Raw genomic sequence first — 17109 nt, forward strand, 5'->3', positions numbered from 1 at the left:
GGAGACGGCGGGCGGGCAGGGGCAGGGGAGAGGCAACACTAGAGCCTAAGTTCACATGCAGGCTCTGCCACATGCTATTTCTGTGGCCTCAAGTTTCTGTGTCTGTAAAATCGGGGTAATAATGGTGCTGTGTTCAGAGCCGTGTTAGGTCAAAGAGGCTTGCTGCGTCTGCAGCACTTAGAACGCTTCAGCTGTCGGCTGGTATGCTTCATCTCAGCCTCAGGAGGGGTGCGGGGCACGGGCGCTACTACCTTGAGAGCGTGAACTTGCTTTGCAGGGAGACCGGTGCGTTCAGTTCAACCAGAGGAGAAAAGATGCTTTCATTTCTGGGTTCATATGGCCAGGGGTCCCCGAAGAGTAACCCTCGGAAGGCCCCCCTGAGGGAGTGTGTGTGGGGGTGGAGTGGAGCTGTGGCTAATCTTCTACTTTAAAACTGACCTGGCCAGCTGTGAAATCCATCTGGGACTTGGGCCTTTGCCATTTAGCATCCCCACAGGGGCTGGTTGACCCCAGGTCTGATCTGGGAAAGGTCTTAGGTCATAAGTTTCTGCCCCATTGTTCCAGCTGGGACTGACAGCGGGGGTGGGAGGGTTGTGCCTGAGTGCAGTGGGCTTTGAAGGACACCCGAGTCCCTTATGGCTGGGGGTTAAGGACTAGGGCGGAGTTTGGATCTTTGTCTTTCTTTGTGCTCAAATGACACAGCATTACCCCGTGGACTGGTTCTGTGGAAAGGCCTAGCTGGTTAATTTTAAAGGCTCTTTTGAGGAAGGAGGAAAAAGTGGCAGTGCTGCATTTCCCAAGGGGCTCTCTCTGAGATGCTCAGAGTTTCCCCAAGATGAGCTTGTTAATTAATCCTCCTCTGTTGCACCTGGAAGGGAGGGAGAAGGCAGGAATGGCCTTAGCGCTGCCACTGTGTCCTTATCTGCAAAGCAAGAGGCTCCTGTAGATCACCAAGGAGGTGACACCCCTCCCTCTGCCCAAGCAGAGCCCTGCAGTGGCCAAGTGCTGTGCTGGAGGGGGTCCTTGTTGGGCTCTTGACTATCAGTTCTGTAGAGGCACCAGTTTATTCGCCATCATTCATTTGCCAGATCACCCTCAAATCCCCTGAGCTTAGGTCACCTTACAGTTTAGGGAAGCAGATCTTCAACTAGTCACAATCGCACAGGGGGTGGGTGGGATAATCCTGGGGTCCTGTAAGAGTATGTGAAAGGGAGCATCCAGGTTTGTTTTCTGGGGAGGTTTCTAGAAGGGGGCTAGATTTTTTTTTATTTTTATTTTATTTTTTTTTTATTTAAATTTATTTATTCATGATAGTCACACGGAGAGAGAGAGAGAGACAGAGACACAGGCAGAGGGAGAAGCAGGCTCCAAGCACCGGGAGCCCGATGTGGGATTCGATCCCGAGTCTCCAGGATCACGCCCTGGGCCAAAGGCAGGCGCCAAACCGCTGCGCCACCCAGGGATCCCGGGGGCTAGATTTTAATCTGAAAATTGAGGATTGGGTATAAGTGACACCGGCTGGGGGATGATATGGCTTGGGGCAGACAGGTAAGAAATAATGTCCAGGCAGAGAGAACATTTGCAAAAGCCAGAGTCCAGGGGTGCTGGCACAGCCAGAGGCACATGTTCCAGGTTGGGGCAGAAGCACAAAAAAGCAGGCGGGAAACTCAAGGCTGCCAGAGTGATGGTACCTACTAGATCCTCCTTGGAGTTCTAGCCTGTGCTCTACTGATTTCTGAGCCCTAAAACTAGGGGTGGAAGGCTCTGGGTCAGTGAAAGTGAGAGTGATACTCTAGAACTTTGTTCCTGTACAAACAGCAATGAGATGCACATTTTGGAAAGTGGTTGTTGGTGAGCTGTGGCCTTCTGGGGTTGGGGTGGAGTGTCCCTGTCCTTCCCAGAGGCCGTAGCCTCTCCGAGGCAGTTATTGCCCCAGGTTTTTCAGGTGGGCCTACCTGTGAACAGCACCACCTGCTCTGGGAATAAAGTCCACCTGAGGCTGTGTTTGCTTTACCTGGGAGTAGTTTCCTGTCTGCTGGGCTGCCTGACCTAGCTGTGCTAAAGGTAGCGTAGGGAGACTCATGGGTGGCTCAGCCCTGCGGCATTTCCTGTGTGCTGGGAGCTGAGGTGAGTCCGGGCCTGTACCAGGTGCTGGGGGTTGGGGAGCTGTTGTACTATCTCCTCTGCCTCTCCTGTCAGTATCCAGAAAGTTTCACATTCATGGTTCATGGTTCCGCTGCTGGTACCCCCAGAGATGTAATCTTACCTTCTTGGCATGTGTGTTGTCTTAGATTGTAAGAGCAAGATCCTCACCTGTGCTTGCTGGTGACCCCAGCACAGGCCCCGACAAGTGGGCATTTGGGAAGGGTTTTTTGGCAATTGCTATTATCATCACTGTTTTGATGGTTTATGGAGCCCTTGCCCTGTGCCAGGCATGACACTCAGACCTGTCCGTGCAGGGGGTCGCTGCATCCTCAAGGACACAGCCCTGGGGGAGGTTCTGAGAGGCTGGGTTCCTTGCTGGAGTGGCAGGGCTGGGCTTGGGGTTCCGTTGGAAGACACTTGACTGCTGCTCTGGTGGAGATGTTCTCTCTGTTTTCTTGGGGCTCAGGTTTCTGAGCACTTTATTGTCCCTTGGATGTGATCAGCCTTTCCTCCTGGGAAAGCTGGCACTGTTGGAGTTAGGAAGGGATGTTGGGCTTCCTTGTGCTTGTGGAGTCTGAAGGAAGGGATCTTCTCAACATTCAGAGTTACTGTTTTTAAAATTATGGTGAAATACACAAGCGTAAAATCTCCATTTTAACCTTTTTTAAAAATTTTTTTACATTTTTTAAACATTTTATTTGAGAGAGCAAGAGAGCAAGCATGAGTGGGGTGAGGGGCACAGAGAGAAGCTGACTCCCCACTGAGCAGGGACTCCAGGATCATGATCTGAGCCGAAGGCAGACCACCAACTGAGCCACCCAGGCACCCTCATTTTAACCATTTCTAAGTGTATGATGGATCAGAGGCATTGCGTACCTTCACGTTGTTGCTCATCTGTCACCACCAACCATCCCCAGGACTTGTTATATCTTGCAGAGTGGAAACTCTGTGCCCATCAAATACTGACTCCTCATTCCCTCATCCCTCGGCAGCCTCCCTCTTACTTTCTGTTTCTGTGACGATTCTGAGATTTAATTCTTGGTCTGTCTGGGCAGAATCTCCCCGGAGTGCCCTCGCCAGGCAGCGATGCCAGGATGCCCGTCTCTGCCTCCCTCCGCCAGGACGGCAGCCAGGAGCGGCCGGTGAGCCTTACGTCGACCACATCCTCGTCGGGTTCCTCCCGTGACAGCCGCGGTGCCATGGAGGAGCCCAGCGGCCCCGAGGCCTCGGCCGAGAACGGGGCGGGCTCCCCGCGGGGCCGGCACCCCGCCAACGGCGACAGTGGCCCCAGCGGCTGGCTGAGCGTGAGGGGGCCGCTGTCCCCGTTCAGCAGCCGGGCCCCTGCAGCCCCAGCGCTCAAGCTCAGCTACCTGGGCCGCGTGGTGCGGGAGATCGTGGAGACGGAGCGGATGTACGTGCAGGACCTGCGCAGCATCGTGGAGGTGAGGCCGCCGTGGGCTGGCCTCTGGCTCCGGGTGGCCCTGCTCTCGTAAACTCCCCTCCACCCCTGGAAGGAGCGTCCTCCCTGACAGTCTGTGTCAGAACACCGCTTCCAGGGGCGGTGGGGAGCCCCAGACCGCTCATACTCTGGGTCAGAGCAGTCGCTGGGGCTGCAGACCCTTGGGGAGTAGGCACGGTTGGTGGGGAGGCCGGGGACTGCCGCGCCCGCAGAGGCTGAACACGGTGAGGAAACGGCCTGGATGTTGCCTGTCAGTGCCCAGATCCCTGCTCCGTTGTTTCCTGGCCGCAGATCTCAGGCGCCTGCCTGAGTCCTTGAGCCTCAGGTTCCTCTCTGGGAGATGAAGACACACCCCCTTGCAGGGCCAGTGTGAAATGCTTCACCCTGCAGGACACTCGGGGAGGTGGCTGGATGGCTGCCACCGAGGAAGCCCTCTGCTCGCCGCAGAGACAGACTTGTTTGTTTCCTGGGGCTGCTGTAACAAATTACAACGAGCTGGTGGCTAAAAGGCAGAAATTTCTTTTGTGTTGATTTAGGAAGCCTGAAGTCAGAAATCAAGATATTGGTAGAATTGGCTCCTTCTGGAAGGTCTGAGGGAGAATGCATTCCATGCGTCTCTCCCAGCTTCTGCTGGGAGGTGGTTGCTGCAATTCTCGGTGTCCTTGGCCTGTACATGTACTATCCCGACCCCGGCCTCCATCTTCCATGGCTGCCTTCTCTGTGTCACTCTGTGTCCTTTCCTCTTATAAGGACACCAGTCATGGGACTTAGGGCCCACCCTAGATCCAGTATGCTATTGTCCTGGGATCCTTGACTGATTACGTCTGCAAAGACCCTATTTCCAAAACAGGTCACCTTCTGAGGTTCTGAGCAGATACTGACTTTGAGGGGGCAGCTATCCAGCCCAACACAGTAGGCGAGGTCTGTGAAGTCCCATCGCAGCTGTCAATGCAGTAAAGGAAGAGATGTGGCTGGAGGGAGTGGGGCCAAGAGGGGCTGGGTCCTGATGCCTCCCTCCACACAGGACTACCTCTTGAAGATCATCGACACGCCTGGGCTGCTGAAGCCAGAACAAGTCAGCGCCCTCTTTGGGAACATAGAAAACATCTATGCACTGAACAGGTATGGAGCAGGCCTAACACACACCGTGTTCAGCCTGTGAGACCCATCTCAGGGCCTGGGTGGGGAGCCCTGGATGTCCCTAGTCTCCTGGGCTGTGACACGTGGGCCCAGGGCCTGATTGCAGAGGGTGGGTAATGGTGGCCCATCCCTGTACAGATGTAGTTAGCTCCCTGCAGGAGAGAGGGGATGTGGCACCAGGTGCTCTAGGGTGGACGTGCTAGATCATTTGAGGCCATCTGCATGTTGGGTCCAGCTTGGGCCAGAACCCCCTCAGGGAACCGCTCGACTCTGGCCCGTGATGCTCATCCCTCTGTACCTTTGTGGTCCTTTGTCTCTCCTATCTTCATCCCCTACTTGCACCTCTCTTAATTTCTTTGTCACCTTCCCACTGACCCCATGGGAAGTCAGGTCTCTCTGGAGGTGATCTGACCTACTAAGAGAATGATCAGGCCAGGCAAAATGTGATGCGGCAGGCTGAGCAAGGCCTGGTGAGGGCAGAAGGGCTCCTCAAGGAGCTGGCATGTGCTGCCTGGTCCCCCAGAGTCCTCAGGGAAGGGACACTGATTAGGAAGAGCAGTGTTTGAGGGGACAGCATCACTAGGACAGGAGGATCCTTACTGTGGGTCCTATAACACGGGCGAGAGGGACTTTGTGCTGTGAACGCTGCAGAAGTCCGGGAGGGCAGACACAGGGTGACTTGGGCTGGGTGGTGGTGGGGTTGGGAAAAGAGGTGCACAGGAGGAGGGGTCCAGGGAACACTGTTTGTAGGGTTTCCCATAGGGCCCCATCAGGTTCAAAGGGTATACTGGGACTCACCCTGTTTCTCTCCCTTTCCTGTAATCTTGTGAAGTGGAGGCTTTTGGTTCCTTAGGGAGTCCCCCCCATCCTCTTCATCTTCCCCCTTTAATCTCTGCCTTTGTGTGTTTGACTCCTTCTGCCTGCAGAGGAGCTGTCTCCCCTCCCGAGGTGGGTACTGGTGTCCCCTCTCTCTCTTGCTTGCTGAGCATGTGGGTGTCCTTTGCTCCCCCTCTTTGTGGCAGTGTTGATTACTTTCTGTGGTTGCTGGTCTGGGTGGAACTCACTCTGAAGATGGAAGCCCCGACTCTTTGGCATGACACGGGGGCAGGCTGTGTATCTGAGTACCAGGAGGCTGGGGAGGGGGCGTGTTGGTAGCTGTGGAGGCTGTGCACTGCCTGGTGGGGTCTGATGACCACTCTCCCCTCCCCCAGCCAGCTACTCCGAGACCTGGACAGCTGCAACAGTGACCCCGTGGCTGTGGCCAGCTGCTTCGTGGAAAGGGTAAGTAGGGCTGCTGGGTCCTTGTCTCTTGTCCCGCCTTGCTGGAGCCACAGAGGCACAGGCGTGCCCAGCTTAAGAGGATGAGGGAGTCCTGGAGGCTTCTGTCCAGGGGAAGTGCCAGGTGCCCTGCCTTAAATGGGAAGGGCATTCTGGGATAGAGCCAGGGGCTGCTAGATGGATGGGATATCCCGGACAGATGGGTACTAAGATGGATCTGTAGGTGTTCAGGGAGAGAGGGGCAGAGTGAGCTATGGGGGTCAGGGCAATGTCTTTGGTATAGGCAGGTTTATAGTCAAATGGGAGTCTCCCGGAAATCACCATCTTTGTTTGGTCTCCTCTTAGAGTCAAGAGTTTGATATCTACACCCAGTATTGCAACAACTACCCTAAGTGAGTAATTGGGGTGGAGAGGGGAGATAGAATTATTTTGTGGGCCTGGAGCACCCACATCCCCATCTAGGCCTTCCCAGGTGGTGATGGCTCCTTCTCCCTGCCTCCCAGCTCAGTGGCCGCCCTGACTGAGTGCATGCGGGACAAACAACAGGCCAAGTTCTTTCGGGACCGGCAGGAGCTACTACAGCACTCTCTGCCCTTGGGCTCCTACTTGCTAAAGCCTGTCCAGCGCATCCTCAAGTACCACCTGCTGCTCCAGGTAACCCAGCTGTCTTCCTGGGGGTGTGGGGGGCTGGGGGCAGGGCAGGGCTGAGTCTGGGCTGCCTAAGCGCCTGTCTCCCACACAGGAAATTGCCAAACATTTTGATGAAGAAGAGGACGGCTTCGAGGTGGTGGAAGATGCCATTGACACCATGACCTGTGTGGCCTGGTACATCAATGACATGAAGAGGAGGCATGAGCATGCAGTCCGGCTCCAGGTGCTCCGGGGCTGGTCGTTGGAGGGACAGGCAGGGATGGTGGGCAGGCTGGGGCCGTGCTTGGAAGAGGGCATGTGGCTGCCCTGCTGGGGTGAGCTGAGAGCTGGTTTCCCTGTGGGCGGCTTCTCTGTGGCAGTATGTGTCTGGTGGATGCAGGCAGTGGCTATGTCTGTAGGAGTTTCTGGGCTTCCATGGAGTCCCCAGAAGGTCACGAGTAGCCTGACTCTGGGTGTTGGGGCTTCTCTATTGTAGGAGATTCAGTCGCTGCTCATTAACTGGAAAGGGCCAGACCTGACCATCTATGGAGAACTCGTCCTAGAGGGCACGTTCCGAGTGCACCGTGTACGCAACGAGAGGACCTTCTTTCTATTTGACAAAGCGCTACTCATCACCAAGAAGCGAGGCGATCACTTTGTCTACAAGGGCCACATCCCGGTAACCAGGCTGCTGTCATGTCCTCTGCCTCTTTGCCCCCTTGCCCTCTCCCCTGCCTTGCAGTGTGCCAGGCTCCATTCCCTTCTCCCCATCTCCCTTTTTAAGATTTTATTTTTAAGTAATCTTTCCACCCAATGTGGGGCTCAAACTTAAAACCCTGAGATTAAGAGTCTTAGGCTGTAACATCTGAGCCAGCCAGGTGCCCCAAGCTCCAATTCTTGACCTCTTCATGGGCCCCCAGGTTGGTGAGGTTGCAGCTCCATCCTTCTGAGTTACTCTTCCTGCCTCCCTAGTTGGTCTCAAGGGACTGGGCTCTAGGTCAGCCACCCCCCACCCTGCCCCTTCCCATGCTTGACTACACTCTTCTTCTGCCCCAGTGCTCCTCCCTGATGCTGATTGAAAGCACCAGAGACTCTCTGTGCTTCACTGTCACCCACTACAAGCACAGCAAGCAGCAGTACAACATCCAGGTGAGCGTTGGGTCCGGGTGCTCGGGCTGGGGATGGACTTACCTCCTTCGGCTCACTTAGCTGTACTCAGCCTCACGGTCTCCCCCTGGAAGGCAGGGATCATTGTGGTCACCTCTCAGAGGTCCCAGGACAGGCCATCTTTTTGCCTCTGCCCCCCATGACGGAAGCATGGCCCATAGCAGATGGCTTTAGCCTTGTGATAATAACCCTGGCTCCTTCTCCCTTGGGTCCTTCCAGGCCAAAACAGCGGAGGAGAAACGGAGCTGGACTCACCACATTAAGAGGCTTATCCTGGAGAACCACCACACCACCATCCCCCAGAAGGTGAGTTCCTGAGGTGCCCCACCTATGCCTTGATGGGGCGCAAGGAAAGGGTGTTCTTCAGCCAGCTCCAGGGTCCCACCAGTGCCTTTGGACATTGGCTTCGCTTGACAGCGGGCATCAGTTCAGCAGATGCCATGGGCTTTGGCACAGACTGTGGGGTGTCCCAGTGCAGCAAGAGCAAGTTGGTGGGCTGAGGGAGCCACGTACGTAGAAAGGTAGTTACTGGGTGCATTTCCTTTCCTTCCAGGCCAAGGAAGCCATCTTGGAAATGGACTCCTACTGTAAGTGTACCCTTTCTGCCTGCTTTGTCCCTAATTGGGCACATCTCTAGGTCATGTTGCATCTTGGGGAAGCTCTGCTGATATTTATATTCCAAGGAGCAGGGAGAATGGGGATGCTCTACCTGCCAGGGGTTCGAGGTCTATTGCAAGATCAGGGGCTTGGTCCTGCTGGCAGGTGGGATTCCCAGTGCCTAACATTTTTGGATGGAAGATGGAAGAGGAGGGAGCCTCTGGAGCCTTCTGGCCCCTGATGCTGGGGCAGGAAGCAGAGATGTGGTCAGGTATGGTCAGAGTCCAGGCCCAGGCTGATTATCAACCTTGTGTGCAGATCCCAGTCGGTACCGCTGCAGCCCGGAGCGCCTGAAGAAAGCTTGGTCCTCCCAGGACGAGGTGTCCACCCATGTGCGCCAGGGGCGCCGGCAGTCTGGTAAGGGAAGGGCTGTGTGGGCAGAAAGCCTTCCTCATTGGGCTCTTGACCGAGGAGGGAGACTGTCTGCAGCAGCATTTGGGGACGGATCTCACCTCTCCAGACATGCTGGGAAGGGGCAGGGGGAGGGTCACCAGGTGCCCTCCCAGTGCTTGGCACCTTCGGGCCCTTCTTGCCCACCAGGTTTTTGGCAGACCACCTTCTCCAGGGCCCTGAGAATGCTTGTCACTAGGGCTTGGTGCTCCTTAGCTTTACTGTGACCAAAACCTCGCACCTTTGCCACTCAGAATCCTGGGACTCAGCCAGGAGTGACGCTCAGACATCATGGGTGATGCCCAGCCCAGTTCTAGAGCAGAGCAGAGGCAGGACTTAGGGAAAACGAGTTAGACCTCAAGTGGCACCAAATTCAGACAGGAAATATTTACTTTGGGTCTCAGGAAAAAGTTCCATTTTCCTCTGCTAGGTTTTCTTTTCTTTTCTTTTCTTTCTTTTTTTTTTTTAAAGATTTATTTATTTATTCATTCAGAGAGAGAGAGAGGCAGGCAGAGACACAGGCAGAGGGAGAAGCAGGCCCCATGCAGGGAGCCCGATGTGGGACTCGATCCTGGGTCTCCAGAATCATGCCCTGGGCTGCAGGCAGCGCTAAACCGCTGCGCCACTGGGGCTGCCCTCCTCTGCTAAGTTTTCTTCCATGACTGGGCTTGCTACAGTATACTTGGATATTGGAATGAATCGTCTGTTGAAAAAGAGAAAACCTTGCTTTTATTCTTAGCGCCGGGGGTAATAAGGGTGTTTCTCTGTCTGTTCATCTGTTCATTTGTACTCTGCTCTTTAGTCCAAGGCCCAGGGACAGATTTAGCTTCAACTGGGTATCTGCCAAACATAGATGAGAAGAGAATGGGAGTGAGAAGTGTCTCAGAGACCCCTAGAGAGAAGATTCGGGAGTGACTGGGGGCATTATCCGGGCACGGATCTCCATGGTGCACTGCGCTTTGGCTATGACAACAGCCTTTCCCCTGAACAACTGTGGTGATTGACATGTAGGCTTTGGTCTTCTGGAAGGATGGAGCCAAGAGGTCTCTGGAAAGCTTTCGTATTTTGTTTTGTTTGGTATTACTCCCAGTGGATCTTGAACCCGAGGCAAATTTGTGATGGTTGCAAAAGTTTTATGACACCCTATGTTAAAAACCCCAAATTGGGGGTATTACTTTATAAGTTTCTGGCCCTCTGTTTTCCTTTCTTCGGTAACACTCTTCCTGTCCTCTTAGCATTCCCCCTTTAACCTGCCAATTGCTGTGAATTGGAAGCTTCTGGCAATGGAAGCGATGGTGCTGACAGCAGCACTGCCTGTCATAATGTCAGCGTCCAAACCTCCAAACCGTAGCTGTTGTAGCCCTCAGGCAGTGAGTCGTTTCAGAGCTCAGTTTCCACAGGACTGAGATGTTAGCCTGTGAACCCTGACAGAATGGTGTTCTGTTTGCTTGTTTTCGTACTTTAGTTTTAACCATTATGAAACAAACCTCTTTTAAAACCTGCTTCGTCCTCATGAGCCTCTTAACTCTTAAGGAAGAGGATGCTGACCGCCGTTAGACTTTTCCTTTTCTCACGTCAGTGTAACAGCATCCCTTTGGCGTGTGAACTGCTCGGAGCTGTGGGTTGCCACCTGAGGTGTCCTGTCCACCCTTACCCCGAAGGGTTGGTTCTCCTCTGTCATAGTGTCCTTGCCTGTAGCGGCTCTTCTCCCTGCTTCTGTTGTTTGAAATCGGTTGATTGAACTTCTGAGAAGTGTGGGTAAAGACAGGCAGGCACCCTAGCTGGCTCACTTGGTTGAACTTGTGACTCTTGACCTTGGGGTCATGAGTTCAAGCTTCACGTTGGGTGTAAAGATTACTTTAAAAAAAAAAAAAAGTAAAAAAAATAAAGGGCCAGCAAGTTGCTGAGAGGGAGATAGAGGCCGCAAGCAAGTGCCACAGTGATGGCTTGGAGTCACCTACGCTGCCTGTGGGCCTCCTCCCAGGGAGCTGAGACGCACAGAGAGGTATGTTCTAGATAAGTAAGGTGCTGCTGTCACTACCTGCCACTTGTTAAATATTCTTGACTATAGGTTTTTTTTTTTTTTTTTTTTTTTTTTTAAGGATTTTATTTATTTATTGGAGGGGGAGAGAGAGCACAGGCAGGAGGAGCTGCAGGGGGAGAGAGAGAGGTAGGCTCCCTGGTGAGCAGGGAGCCCAACGCAGGGCTCAATCCCAGAACCCTGGGATCATGACCCAAGCCGAAGGCAGATGTTTAACTGACTGAGCCCCCCAGGTGCCCCTCTTGATTATAGTTTTAAGATGAAAGACTAGGGCATTTTGTATTTCTCATTTTAAAAACAATTGGATTCACAACGTACTTATGATGTGCAGATTATGTATATGCGCACACGCATCTCAGGAGAAACTCCTTTGGTATGCTCCCCTGCTCGGGAACAACTAAGAGACCTCAGGAGATTTTCTTCTTGCCTCCAAGTTAATTGTGGGCTTCCCAGTTACCACCAGTTGGGCAAGAACATTGTGGGTGAAGGTCAAGACTCTGTGGAGAAGTCCGTGGACAATGGTCCTCTTATCCCTACCTGCCTATCTCAGGTCTGTTCCCAGAAAGGCTGGGCCCCAGGATGATGACACCATCAGCCTTATGGATGTGTTTTGTATCTTGTTCCCAGAGCCTGGTCAGCCCCTGTTCCTCCGGGCAACACTCCCCAGCAGGCAGCGAGGCTTCACGGAGTCAGGCCTTAAGGGCCGTAGGAAGTCGGGTGCGACCTCTGCTTCCCAGCTGGGGTGCTGCAAGGGGGCTTGGCATGGGTGTAGCCAATGCGCTGATGTGCTTATTGCAGGGAGGGAGGGGCTTGAGGTGTAGAGCTGAGGATCTCCGGAGGTGTGGTGCGAGGTGCACCAATGCAGGGATTGTGGGCAGAGCTGTTCCTGGAGGTCCCTGGTGCTAGATGGAGGTGACCCAGGCCCTGCCTCCCTGTGGGGTAGGTGTGAGGGCAGCCTTCCTCAGGCCCTAAGACTGAGGGGGTCCAAGCTGGAGTGGACTTTTTTTTTTTTTGCTGGAGTGGACTTTGAGCTGGTGGTGGCAGTGGCACTGTGAGCATGGAACCAGGGCCAGACACAGCTGTTTCCAGGCCTGCACTGACTGTTCATTCACTTTCTTTCTCAGAGCCAACCAGACACCTGCTCAGGCAACTCAGTGAGAAAGGTGAGTGTGAGCATGGCCTGCCATTCCTGGCCAGCTCTAGGGTAGGGGCAGGGAGGTGACAGAGGTAACCTTCCGGGTGTTGAGGACAGTTTGGAGGGAACTCTGCCTCTCTTCCTCTCTGGAGGTGGGCCTCACCCCTTGGCTGTCTGGCGATGGGGCTTGAGCTCTCCCTCGCACACACTCCCTTGCCCTGTCCTCGGATAACAGCTGCCGTGAGTGACACACACCAACCTGTGCTGCTCTGTGGCCTCAAGAGCCTCTGCTCTATCGGTCATTCCTTGGAAAGCCCAGGAGACCGGGCAAGGGTTCTGGGAATAAGGGGCCCCAGTGAAGCCTTATTACCCAGGTGCCTCGTGGTCTCCGTAAAGAGGCTCCTTCTCCTGCTTACCGATCTCTTCTCCCCACAAACCCCCTTTGCCTGTGTGCTGGGACCTGGCCATGGTGATAGCAGCCAGAGCAGCAGGAATGAAGGTAAGGCCAGTGGGTAGAGAGGACTGGCTTGACAAGGGGGTGGGACAGCCAGGTCAACGCCTGGCTTTGGCTCTCATTGTGCATTCATTCATGCATTTGACAAATACCTGTTAGGTACCTACTCTGTGCTAGGCTCTGTCACAAAAGTCACAGAGATGAATAAGCCATGGTCCTTCCCCTGGGGACCCTCCTGTACCCATTTCCTAGAATGGTACCCTGGTGATGGCCTAGCCTGGATCTTCTCCATTTTCTCTGTCTAGGGCAGGCAGGCCTCTCTGGGTCTTGAGCTCCTGACCAGGCTCCAGCCCCAGCCTTCCCAGGTCCCAGCTTCCCACCTTGAGAGCCCCCACCCCATCCTCCCTGGGCCCTGGTGGAGATCAGGGGTTGTGTTTCAGTGTGGCTTTCTCTGTGTAGAGCCTCCCTACCCCCAGCCACTGGCAGGAGGAGGGGGCTTGCAGAGAGGCTGGTCACGAGGGGGTCTTATGCTCTGAACAGCATGCAGGCAGTGCCGGCGCTCTCCTGGACTTTGGGCAGCCTCCTTGTGCTCAGGGCGTGCAGCCAGAGACCGAAGGAGCTGCCCAGGAGGAACAGGAGGAGGAGGAGGAGGAGGAGGAGGAAGAGGAGGAGGAGGAGGAGGAGGAGGAGGTGGTGGTGGAGGAGGAGGAGGAGAAGGCCTTTCAGGTGTCTCTGGAGGACTTGGCAGGGCCTGAAGGCAGCGAGAAGGGGGCCAGACTGGAGCCCCCAGGCTCGGAGGAGGAGGAGGAGGAGGAGGAGAGCCTGGCAGTGGCGGAGCAGGTAGCCGACTTTGCCAGCTCCCTGCTGGCCGCCCTCCACTGCTGGCACTATCGGGCCAACGCTTTACTTTTCTCCCGGGGCGCTATGGTGAGGTGTCTCTTTGATCTCCCCTCCTCCTTGCATGTTCCCTGGCGAGTGCATGCCCATCTGGAAGTTCTCTCCCCTGCCCCCCCCACCCCTCTGTCCTGTTCCCTCACTCCTGCCATCAGCACCTAACCCCTTGCCCGCTGTCACGCCCTGGTGAGCCCTTGGCATGTGCTGTTCCAGTAAGGGGCGTGAGCTAGTATACTGCCCAGTGAGCATGACTAATAGGGTGGGGGCGGTGGGGAAAGGGGAGAAGCCAGCAGGGGTGGAAGGGGCAAGCAGGATGGGCTGTCCTGAGGCTGCACACCTGGCTGGGGTTTCTGCATCCCCAGACCTGGCAGTTCAGTATCAGGTCTCAGGCTGGCTCTCAGTACAGCCCGGCCCCCCTGGGGCTCAGGAGGTTTGCCTGTTTTGGGCTGTGGAAGGGATGAGCTCGCAGTTATCTCAGGAGCTGACCATGGCCCCTCCACTTGCTGTAGGAGAAGGGGCGCAAGGAGTCAGAAGGCCCCAAGAGCCGCAGAAGGTCCAGCGGCCGGTCTCCGACTAGTGCTGAGAAGCGCATGAGCTTCGAGTCCACCTCTTCCCTGCCAGAGGTGAGTGGCCGGCGGGCAGAAGGGGCCAGAGCGGGTGGGGCCTTCAGGCAGGGGCTCTCCCGTTGGGCCCATGGGACTAAGAATTCCGCCCCCATCCTCCTCCACCCTTCCCAGATTCTCGGCCCTTTGGGAAGCCTGTCTAGCCTCTAGGTGTATGGTGGGGGGAACAGGCAACCCCTTTCTATGAATTAGAAAAAGAAGCTCCTTTTTGACAAGATGCGGTCTCTTTGTCAAGGGCTATATTAGCAGAAGCGGCCAGATTTTAGGACCCGTCAGCCAGGCTTCATTGTATAGGGCATAAGGCCCTGTCCCCACCAGCCTGCCAGACATTGAAATTACGCCTGTACCCGCCTGGGTACTGACATCTGCTGGGCACTTCCTATAGGTCCAATGTCTTATTCCTTTCTTCTATTCCCTGCAATAGCTCAGGTAGAAAGAGGTTCAGAGGAGGTGAGTGACGTGCCTGGCATTGGGCAGCTTCTGAGGGGCAGAGCTGAGGTCAGACCAGAGACTGTGACTCAAGCCCACACTCCACTTCCTGCCACCTCATGTGGTCTGTGTGTTTTGCAGAACCTATAACCTTTGTTTTCCCAAAGTTACAAGAAAAAGCATATGAGGCCTAGACTCCAGGGGGGGCCTCAACCACCAGCGCAGGCCTGAGGAACCTCGGTGACATTGGGTGGGAGTCTGGAGTGGTGCTATCCAGCCATCATAGGAAGCAAGCTACACGGATAACTTTACATTTTCTAGCAACCACGTTAACAAATTATTTAACACCAGCTATTATGTAGCACGGAATCAATAGAAAGAGCTATTAATGACATTTTATACATTATATGGAGTTTTTGCAGTCTGGTGTGTATTTTCTTTTTTTTTTTTTAGTGAGTTTTTTTTTTAAGATTGATTTTATTTATTCATGAGAGACACACAGAGAGAGAGAGGCAGAGGGAGAAGCAGGCTCCATGCAGGGATCCTGATGTGGGACTCAATTCCAGGACTCCAGGGTCAGGCCCTGGGCTGAAGGCGGCGCTAAACCGCTGAGCCACCCGGGCTGCCTGTTTGCTCTTCTTCCTAAAGGTCCCTCTGGAAAGCTGCCTGTACTGGCTGGTTTCATGGTTTGGATGACCTTCAAGTTGGCCAGGGGGAGGTTCTTTAATTTGCTTCCTTCCTTACCTGTCTGCTGGGCATGTGCAGAGTTGTGCATAGGGCTAGAGGCTGGCTGGTAGGAGCCAAATCCCTGTCTTCACCAAGTCTGACAGGACTCTAGCATGTGGTCCTATTGCCTCCTGGACCCTCCTCCACAACAGGAGGTCCCGGCTGCTTGGGGAAGTTGGGTTTGAAACCAGAACAATGCCTGTGTGGCCTGTAGGGCTGTAGGAAGCTGCCTCTCCGTCAGGCATACCCTGTGTTGTATCTCCCACCTTGTCCCTGGGGCTCCTAGGCAGGATGTCACTGAGAGGTGCCACCACTGTACCCGATCTGTGTTCCTAGAATCTTCCTAGCTGCATGACGACTGCGGGGCATCACCACATTCCTCTCCCTCAGGACCTGTTTCCCCACTCTGAGTTGTGCACATTCTGATTGCCTTTGGTCCTAAACTTCATGACCTCCCACTAGGCTTTGAGCAGGTCATGCTGTCTCCTCATCCTTGGGTCTCATGAGGCAGGGCTTTGGCTCACAGGAGTTCTGTTATCCCAGGTTGAGCCAGTTCCTGACCCCGAGATGGAGCAGGAAGTATTTGCTGCCATGGAAGGTCCCAGCATCGAGGAGGTGCCCTCAGACACAGAGTCTCCAGAAGTCCTGGAAACACAGCTTGATGCCCACCAGGACCTGCTGGGGCTGGCCCCCCCAGGTGACATGGGGGACTTTGTGGTGGTGGAGAGCACCGAGGATCTTAAGGCTTTGAGCAGTGAGGAGGAGGATGAGGATGTGAGGGCTGCACAGGAGACCGAGAGCCTCCTGCCGCCCTCTGTGCTGGACCAGGCCAGCATCATTGCAGAGCGGTTCGTCAGCAGCTTCTCCCGGCGGAGCAGCCTGGCGCTAGAGGACGGCAAGGCCAGTGGCTTTGGGAGCCCGAGGCTGATAAGCCGGAGCAGCAGTGTGCTCAGCCTAGAGGGCAGCGAGAAGGGCCCGGCCTGGCACGGTAGCACCACGGATTCCCTTGGCTCGCAGCTGCCCCCAGAGGTGGATGCCACTGTGGGCGTGGCCATGGAAAGTGGCCCTCCGGTCAACGGGACAGAGCCCCCAAGCCCAGGCTGTCTAGCAGAGCCCGACAGGTCTTCCTGCAAGAAGAAGGAATCGACACTCTCCACCCGAGACCGGCTATTGTTGGATAAAATCAAGAGCTACTATGAAAATGCAGAGCACCACGATGCGGGCTTTAGCATCCGACGCCGGGAGAGCCTCTCCTACATTCCTAAAGGGCTGGTGAGAAACTCTGTTTCAAGATTCAACAGCCTTCCCAGGCCAGACCCGGAGCCCATGGCTCCGCTGGGGCACAAGAGGCCAGTGGGCTCCCGGCCGCCTTCATGGGCTCTGTTTGACCTCCCAGGACCCAGCCAGGCGAGTGCTGGGGAGCCAGCTCCTATCACAGATGCTGAGTTCCGGCCGTCTTCAGAAATTGTAAAGATCTGGGAGGGGATGGAGTCTGCCGGGGAGAGCTCTAGGAAGGGGCCTGGCCAAGGCCAGGCCAATGGCTTCGACCTACACGAGCCGCTCTTCATCCTGGAGGAGCACGAGCTGGGGGCCATCACTGAGGAGTCGGCCACTGCTTCCCCTGAGAGTGCCTCCCCGACGGAGCGGCCCAGCCCGGCCCACCTGGCCCGGGAGCTGAAGGAGCTGGTCAAGGAGCTGAGCAGTGGGGTCCAGGGGGAGCTGGTGGCCCCGCTGCACCCCCGCATCGTACAGCTCTCCCATGTCATGGATGGCCACGTGAGTGAGCGAGTCAAGAATAAGGTCTACCAGCTGGCCCGCCAGTACAGCCTCCGGATCAAAAGCAAATCTGTGACGGCCAGGCCGCCCCTACAGTGGGGAAAGGTGGCTCCTACCGTTCCCTGCCTTCAGGAGGAGGCTGGAGCACCCTCGGGCGGCACAGGT

General features: G+C 55.3%; 1 protein-coding gene across 13 annotated transcripts in view; it reads left to right on the top strand.

Annotated features, from left to right (window-relative positions):
- PLEKHG3 (pleckstrin homology and RhoGEF domain containing G3) overlaps positions 1-17109 on the top strand; it is a 42627-nt gene that overhangs the window by 22907 nt on the left and 2611 nt on the right. For 3 of the 13 annotated variants that reach the window (XM_072838921.1, XM_072838922.1, XM_072838920.1), the window contains exons 2-18: positions 3201-3587; positions 4629-4726; positions 5956-6025; positions 6368-6414; positions 6526-6676; positions 6765-6896; positions 7149-7331; positions 7709-7801; positions 8039-8125; positions 8373-8406; positions 8735-8833; positions 11535-11624; positions 12032-12070; positions 12519-12541; positions 13037-13423; positions 13900-14013; positions 15712-17107. In XM_072838921.1, the coding sequence (XP_072695022.1) occupies positions 3240-3587; positions 4629-4726; positions 5956-6025; positions 6368-6414; positions 6526-6676; positions 6765-6896; positions 7149-7331; positions 7709-7801; positions 8039-8125; positions 8373-8406; positions 8735-8833; positions 11535-11624; positions 12032-12070; positions 12519-12541; positions 13037-13423; positions 13900-14013; positions 15712-17107 (3391 nt within the window). In that variant the 5' untranslated portion in view covers positions 3201-3239. Of the gene's footprint in view, positions 1-3200; positions 3588-4628; positions 4727-5955; positions 6026-6367; positions 6415-6525; positions 6677-6764; positions 6897-7148; positions 7332-7708; positions 7802-8038; positions 8126-8372; positions 8407-8734; positions 8834-11534; positions 11625-12031; positions 12071-12518; positions 12542-13036; positions 13424-13899; positions 14014-15711; positions 17108-17109 lie in introns of those variants that run through there. The other 10 variants (XM_072838927.1, XM_072838923.1, XM_072838919.1 and 7 more) reach the window with 10 other exon arrangements.

This window comes from Canis lupus, chromosome 9 (assembly GCF_048164855.1).
Source record: "Canis lupus baileyi chromosome 9, mCanLup2.hap1, whole genome shotgun sequence".
Taxonomy (NCBI): domain Eukaryota; kingdom Metazoa; phylum Chordata; class Mammalia; order Carnivora; family Canidae; genus Canis; species Canis lupus.